This window comes from Delphinus delphis, chromosome 20 (genome assembly GCF_949987515.2).
Source record: "Delphinus delphis chromosome 20, mDelDel1.2, whole genome shotgun sequence".
In the NCBI taxonomy this organism is placed as follows: domain Eukaryota; kingdom Metazoa; phylum Chordata; class Mammalia; order Artiodactyla; family Delphinidae; genus Delphinus; species Delphinus delphis.
The window spans coordinates 7,199,095-7,207,209 of NC_082702.1; the positions used below are offsets into that span (position 1 = coordinate 7,199,095).

The window sequence follows — 8,115 nt, forward strand, 5'->3', positions numbered from 1 at the left end:
TTCCCTGGGCCAAGCTCAGGGATGAGTCACACCTGCTCTGCCCTGGGGATGCTCCTTGATTGGAGAGGCTGACAGGGACAATGGGGAAAACTTTCACAGAGACAAACACAGTGGGGGCTGGGATGCTGGAATCAGATGCGGGGAGGAAGGCTTCCTGGTACCCAGTTCCTGAGACTTTTTTTTTTTTTTTTGGCCAGCTCCTGGGTTTTTTTTTGTTTTTGTTTTTTTCCTTTTTGGCCACGCTGCGGCATGTGGGATCTTAGTTCCCTAACAGCGATAGAACCCATGACCCCTGCAGTGGAAGCATGCATGGAGCCCTAACCACTGGACCGCCAGGGAATTCCCCGCTCCTGGGATTTCAGGCTCAAAAGACGAGGCTGAAATGAACCAAGCAGAAATAAGGGGAGGTGTGCTCTGGGCACGAGGACCAGCTTGTGCAAAGGCCTGGGGGCCAGCACAGCAGGCAGGGACAGACCGTGCAACCTCTTGGCTTTTCTGAGGGTGCTGGGGAGCCATGGGAGGGCAGGGGGTCCCATTCTGCCTGCAGCTGTTGCTGTGAGGGCCGTGCAGGTGGAAAAGAGGCCACCCCCTTGCTACAGGCCAGGGCAGGTTACTGCTGACGGCTCCAGAAGGACCTTGGGGCTTCTGGGTAGGGGAAATAAGCCTCCCTAAGCATTTAACCTGGGGCATCGGGGTGGGGCTGTCACTGCCACAAAAGGCCTCCTAACAAACCTGGACTACCATGAAGGGATTGACATGCGCTTATGGCGGTAACCCAGGCACTGGCTGGCACCTCACTGCAAGACCCTTCATTGCCTTCCAGACAACTGTTTACAATACAAAGCAACAAAAGTTTCTCTCTACTAGGATGTGCTCCGATGTCTCCCACACAAGTCCCAACAGCCCTGAGTCCTCAAAGAGGGCTCTGGGAGATGATGCTTGTTGACTCTGGACCCCTATAAAGTTCAGAACATGTTGGCCCACGCGGCCCACCATCGGAGCCACTGGCTACATGTGGCCACTGGACATTTGAAAACTGGCTGGTGCTATGGAGTGACTAAATTCCTAATTTTATTTAATTGCAGTAAGTTAAAAATTAAAAACCAATCCTCCACTCAGTCACTGGAAAAGTATGTCTGGAACGACTTGGACCCTTTGTGAATCTTCTTTTTTAACCGTAAGTTTTATGAACTCTTAAGACAGAGAAAATATTTCCAAAGAAACTGTAGCCTCCGAGTTGAGAAAGGAACATAAACTGACTTGTTAATCATTGAAAAAATATCGATTACACATTCAGATAATATTTGGGGCATACTGGGGTAAAGGAAATAAATCATATTAAAGTTAATTTCCCTGGTTTTACTTTTTTAATGTGACTACGGAAAATTTAAATGTACATATGTGGATGGACCTAGAGATTATCATATTAAGTGAAGTAACAAATATCATATGAGAAAGACAAATATCATATGATTATCACTTATCTGTGGAATATAAAAAAAGGATACAAATAAACTGACTTACAAAACAGAAATAGACTCACGGACACAGAAAATAAACTTATGTTTACCAAAGGGGAAACTGCAGGGGTGGGGGGGAGGGGGGGAGATAAATTTGGAGTTTGAGATTAACATACACACACTACTATACATAAGAGATAAACAAGGATCTACTGTATAGCACAGGGAAATATACTCAATATCTTGTAGTAACCTCAAATGGAAAAGAACCTGAAAAAGGATATATATACATACGTATACGTATTTAATATATATACGTATAACTGAATCACTTTGCTGTATACTTGAAACTAACATAACACGGTAAATTAACTATACCTCAATTTTTAAAAAATGTACGTATGTGGATCGCCGCATGACAACCCTGGGTTAGACGTTATCAAAATTGTCAACATCTCTGAGAGAAAATATTCTCCTTGAGCAACCAAGTCACACCCTGTCATTCCCTTACTTGAACGTAGCTGCAAAGACCTCCCTGAGCTGCCGCCTAACATATTAAGGGGGCACATGTTGCTCTGTAAGCCCTCGGCTTCTGGATGGGAATGCCAGCTCCCCAAGGGCAGGGGTGGGTGGCTGCGTCCCGTGTAGCATCCTGACACAGGGTCCAGAGCAGTCCTGACGCGGGGGAGGTGCTGAATGCGATTGTGGACCGAGGTCACTAGATGACACACAGGTAGAGAGGGATGGAGCTCAGGCCTGGATCTGTCTGTTGCCAGCATCTGGATGCCACTCACAACCTAAAGCCAGTTCCTTTAAGTGCCCTGAGCAGGGGTGTGGGGGGAGGGGCGCTGTCCCCAACGGCACACTGATGTTGGAGCACCATCAAAGTGGGACTCATTCCTTCTGCTCTCTCCACAGCGGCCAGAGGGATTCTGTGAAAAGCTGAGTCAAACCCTGTCCCTTCTCTGCACTGAATCTCTCCCTGGCTTCCATCTGGCTCAGTGTAAAAACAAGTCGTCACTGGATCCACTAGTTCCCTCTCTGACCACAACTCCCACCCTCTCCCCGCATTCCTCCTACACCTCAAGCACAGTCCTGCCTCAGGGCCTTTGCATAGGCTGTCTGCGCTGCCAAAAATGTCTTCTCCCAGATTCTGCAGGCCAATTCACCCACCAAATTCTTCTTTGCTCCAATGTCACCTGCTCAGTGAGAGACGCTCCGAGCAGCCTACATGAGAGCGCCATCCCTACACCCCGACACCCCTTCCCTGCTTTATTTCCTCCCAACACTCACTGCTACCTGTCTGAACACCTGAACACTACATATTTACCTGTATATTGGTCCATTTCCCTGCTAGAATGTGAGCACCATGGAAGGGGACTTTTGCTCACCGTTTTAGTCTCATCACCTAGAAAGTGTCTAGCACTCAATCAGTGCTCAGTAAAGATTGATTTGTCCATTCATTCATTCAATCAGCAAACACCTCCCAAGGACTCTTGCGGGCCAGGCCCTGCAGAAGGTGGAAGTGGGGACCCGGGAAGGGATCAGACCAGGGCTTGCACTCCAGGGGCTGAGGGAGACGCCACAAACAGAATGGGTCACAGTTTGCAGTGGGATGTGCCCTCATGGAGAGCTCGGGGCACTGTGGCAGCCCAGCAACCCCCTTCCCATTCATTCACTCACATTGTCCTTGGGCTTGGGGGGAGCTGGGCCCTAGAGAGGAGGCAACCCCAGCTCCTGCCTTAGGGAGCTCCCAGTCAGATAAGCGTCTGGGAGGCTGACTCCCCTCCAGACAGGACAGGACTACGCCCTCAGGCTGGGCCCAGCCTCACCTCTCCCTTTCTTATCTGCAGAATTTGCCCTTCCTGGCTCTCCTTCTCAAAGCCTGCCTTTCATCTCCTTCTAGTTCCTTCCCCCTGAATTCCACTATGCCCTTCAGATCCTCCAGCAGGATGGCTCCACACTCCTCGCTGTCCTCCACCTGCTCAGCTCTGAGCACGGCCTCATCCATGTCCCTCATTCCTTCTTTTGCCCTCACTCCAGCTTGAAACCCTCTCCGGTGCTCTCGGGACAAACACCAACCTGGCCTCTGCCCACCTCCCCAGTGTCAGATCCCATCCCTCTCTGTACCAGCCACATAGGCCTTAGCACAGAGTCTCGACGGGGCCTCAGGACCTTTGCACTTGCTGTTCCTCTGCCTTCACAGCTCTTTTCCCCTTCCCTTGGCCTGGCTAACCCCTCCCCATTGTCTGGGCAACGCAAGCAGACAGAGGCCCCGTTCTCTCATCATTGTGGCCCTCTACCTCACTGGACTTAGGACAGCTACAATTTTTTTCCGCTTTAAAAAAAACTTGATGCAAACAAGAAAGGAGCCAGGATAGGGCTTTTAAACAAGCAGATCTAATTTTGAAAGTAAATTTCAGGTAATTTTCTGAGGGGCAACAAAACATACCTCCCTGAATGCCTTGTAATATATTTAGATTTGATTTTAGGTTTCTTCCTCAATTTAGGTAAAGAAAATAAAATTAATATATCATCTAACAGTGGCATATATGAAACAGATAAACAACCAGGATTTGCACAGGAAACTATATTCAACATCCTGTAATAAACCATGATGGAAAAGAATATGAGAAAAAAAAATATATATATATGTATAACAGAATCACTTTGCTGTACACCTGAAACTAACACAATATTGTAAATCAACTATACGTCAATTTAAAAAAAAAACTGAGATACAATTCACACACCACAGAGCTCACCATTTGATAGTGCGATTCTGTGGTCTTTAGCAGATCCAGTGTTGTTCAGCTATCACCACCATCTAATTCCAGAACATTCTCATTACCCCCCAAAGAAACCCTGTTCTCATTAGCAGTCATTCCACATTCCACCACCCCCTAGCCCTAGGCAACCACTCAACTACTTTCTGTTTCTCTGGATTATCCTATTCTGGACACCTCATAGAAATGGAATCCTACAATATGTAGCCTTTTGTGTCTGTCTTCTTTCACCTAAAATGATGTTTTCGAGCTTCATCCGTGCTGTAGCCTCTACGGTACTTCATTCCTTTTTAATGGCTGAATACTATTCCATCGTGTGGGTGTCCACATTGTGTTTCGCCATCCATCCGCTGGCAGACATTTGGGTTTGCTTCCGCTCTTTGGTTATCTATCATGAACGATGCTGTATGAACATCCATATACAAGTGCTTGGGAGATGGACAGCTGCGATTTTTATGCAGCACCTGTCTCCCTCAGGGGCTGGGAGTTTCATGGGGGTACAGACAAGTCTGTCCTATTTACCACTGTTTCTCCAGTGCCCATGATAAGGCTTGAAACATACCAGCCATTCAACCTACACTTGATGAGAAAACCAAGGACAAGGGGAAGCCCTGATTCTCCAGCCCTGGTTCATTTGGCTAAACTACTTCCACTGCCCCCAAGTCGGAGTCTCCCCTCCGTCCTCTGGCTTCCCTCTGGGGTCCTGCAGTGACACCCACTTGTTTTCTCTTTCCTGTCCTGCCCCCATCATCCAATCCCTTTGCAGATCCTTCAAAATCTATCTCCAACCAAACACTTCTCATCGTTTCCTTCTCACCCCAGTCGAACCAACACCGTCTCTCACTGGGATGCCTGCAACGGCCCTCTAATTCCTTCCCTGTTTCTGTTTGGACCTCCTTGGGTCTGTTCTCTTCCCAGCAGCCAGAGGAACTATTTTAATACATCAATCAGCTCCTGTCCCTCCTATGCTCAAAACCTTCCCGCTGCTCTAGCTTCGCTCAGAGAAAGGCCAAAGTGCTCCTAGTGGCCCACAAAGCCCTGTCCCCTCTCTGTCCTTATCTCCCACCGCTCTCCCTCCCTCCCTCCCTCTCTTGGCCCCAGCCACACAAGCCCCCTCGCATTTATCTGAACCCACACCAAGCATGCTACAACCTCAGGACCTTTGAATGCACCATTCTCCTGCCTGGACCCCTCATTCCTCCAAAGTCTGCAGGGCTCGATCCCCCTCAATCCTGGTCCCTCCCCTCCCCCGCTTGCCTGCCTTATTTTTCTTCACAGCACTAGTCATCGTCTGACCCTGCGGGTTCTCTGTGTTTACTTGTTAATCTCCCTCCCGGCATGGGTGCTCCCAGGGGCAGGAATTTTTGTTCACTGTTATAGCCCCAGTCCCCGGAACAGTGTCTGGCACACTGGAGTGATCAAAAAGCTTTTTGTCAAATGAATAAACGAATGAACGAACCTTCAGAGACAAGATGTTCTGATCAATGGGAGTCGGCCGACAAGAAAAGGGGGCCTCCAAGAGGTTGAATGACTTGCCAAGGGTCGCAAGGTAGGTGTCAGAGGCAATGCACACTTGCTGCTAACAGCTGGCCCCCGCAACCCACAAATCCTCGAAGCTCCACCCCGTTCATAACAGACTTAACCTCTCTCCGCCACTTGAGACCCAACAATTTCCACCCCTCTTGCTCGCTGAGCACCTACTACATGCCAGATCCTCCCATCCCTACTAAATTCTAAAATCATCACTGGGCACCCAGCAGAGGCCGCTCCTCAGACCCAGCCAAATAACAAGAACAGTAGCCAAGCTACCTAGTGCCTGGAGTGTGTGAAAGGCCTCACCCACATTCGGTATCATAACAACCCCATCAGGAAGGTGTGATCAGTCCCTCCTGACAGATGAGGAAACTGAGAGGCGAAGTCTCTCATTCAAGGTCACACGGCTGGGGAGTGAGAGCGCTCACACTCAAACCCAAGTCTGGCTGACCCCAAAGCCCATGCGGACACAGCCTGTGAAGCTTTTGGCAGCTCAAAACACCAACACCCGCTCGCAGGAGCCGGGAGCTGACTTGGCGCCAGGCCTCCCACAGTCACGACCATTCTTCCTGCTGGTGATGGCTGCCCCCATGTTGATGTGGTCAGATGGGAGAGCGCTCCAGATTCAGGGCTCTCCTGCTCCCTGACCTATGACCCCTCTCTGGGGCCAGGCTTCCCCCACCCCCCAGCTTTCCAGATCTCTTCCCCACAAATTCCTAAGGCCCCCTGGCCCCTTCTTTGAGATCTGGGCTCTCCCCATTCTGGCACATACCCCAAGACCCCGCGTTATAATGTCCTCTCCTTTGCAGGCCCCCCAGCTCGCTATTCCAGGTTCTCCCAAGACTCTCCACCTGCAGCGCCTCTCCTCTGTGCTCCTCCCAGTACCCCCTCTAGCCCCTTCTCCACTGCCCTCCATGTCTCCTAAGCAATCCTCCATCCTGGAGCCCCTCTATCCCTCACCAGGGGCCCACTACAGGCCCCCACCTTTCCGTCTCTCCTCCCCAAACCCCTGGGACTTTCTGTCATTCTCAAGTCCTCTCTATGAACTAGCTGGGAGCCTCGGTGACCTACCTAGTCCCTTCCCCTCTATGACACCCCCTCACCCAGGCCCTCAAGCCCAGTCCCTTTAGGCTTCCTGTGTTTCACGTCCTCCCAGTCCTCTCTGACCTCCTCCCACTTTATCTCTCCACAGGATACCCCCACCCACCCACCCATGCACCCTTTTCCCTTTCTAGCTACATCAGGGATTTCTCTAACCCCATCTCTAATACGATCCCCCAGCCTTTCTTCCATTCCCAGGGACAACTCTATGCCCCATCCCAGGGACTTTACTAGCCTCCTCTATATTAAGACCCTCCCGGACGCCTCTAGCCACTCCGTGTCGTCACCTCAAGAGGCACACTATGACACCCTAAGCCCCCCCATCCCCCCCACCCTAAAGTACCCCCGGGGCCTCTCTATCCTCTCACTCTAAGACCGCAATGGATTTCTATCCCCTGGGCCCCTCTGTAACCCCCGAATCCCTCAATCCCACGCTCCCCCTCGCCCGGTGTCCCCCAGCCGCTCTCTCACAGTTCCGGATGTCGGAGATGAACACGGCGAGCCCCCGCATCCCATCGCCCTTGGACACGGCCGGCATGATGGCGGTGGTGTCGGCTCCAGGCCTGGCCGGGCAGGGCGCAGCACAGCGGGGGCTGGCAGGCGGGGACCAGGAGGGAAGGACCCCAGGCAGCGCAGAGGAGCCGAGCCGGCCAAGGGGGGAGGGCGGGCTGGCAGGCGGGCTGGCAGGCAGGCGGGCTGGCAGGCCGCGGCTCCGCCCCCGGCCCCACCCCTCCCCTCCGCCATCCTGAGCTCTCAGCCGTCTATTGGCTTGTATTACTGCCGCTCAGACTCGGGCTCATCCCCACTCCCTCTTTCATTGGTCTCTGGACAAAGGCACGCCGCTACGATTGGCCCAGAGCCCCGCTATTTCCGATCCGTAGGGGGGGGTGGGGGCGTTGCCCGAGAGACGGGCGGAGTTCGGTTACGTACAGTGGGACCGCCCCCTCCGCTCGGCCGGCTCCGATACTGATTGGATCCGGTCGCTCTCTTAGAAAGGAGGGATTGACGTGAAGGAAGGCGGGGGAGCGGGCTCGAGCAGGCGGGACTTACGTTGATTGAGGCCCATGGGCGGGTAGACCGCCCCCGCAGGCGTCGAGGATTCGCCGGGCCAGTCCGACTCCCACCCCCGATTGGGCTGTTGTGGGGGCGGGAGGAGGGCGACGATCCGTAGAGAAGGAAGGAGCAGGAGGTTGCCCTCGGCTGGGCTAGGATAGGTGGAGTGGCGCCTGCAATTC

At 52.2% G+C, this 8,115-nt stretch overlaps 1 protein-coding gene across 3 annotated transcripts in view; it reads right to left on the reverse strand.

Annotated features, from left to right (window-relative positions):
- Window positions 1-7,563, reverse strand: part of AP2A1 (adaptor related protein complex 2 subunit alpha 1) — a 36,163-nt gene extending 28,600 nt beyond the window's left edge. For 2 of the 3 annotated variants that reach the window (XM_060000026.2, XM_060000027.2), the window contains exon 1: window positions 7,352-7,558. In XM_060000026.2, coding sequence (XP_059856009.1) covers window positions 7,352-7,418 — 67 coding nt within the window. In that variant the 5' untranslated portion in view covers window positions 7,419-7,558. Of the gene's footprint in view, window positions 1-7,351 lie in introns of all 3 variants that reach the window. The other variant, XM_060000025.1, reaches the window with a different exon arrangement.
- Window positions 7,564-8,115: the final 552 nt, after the last annotated feature.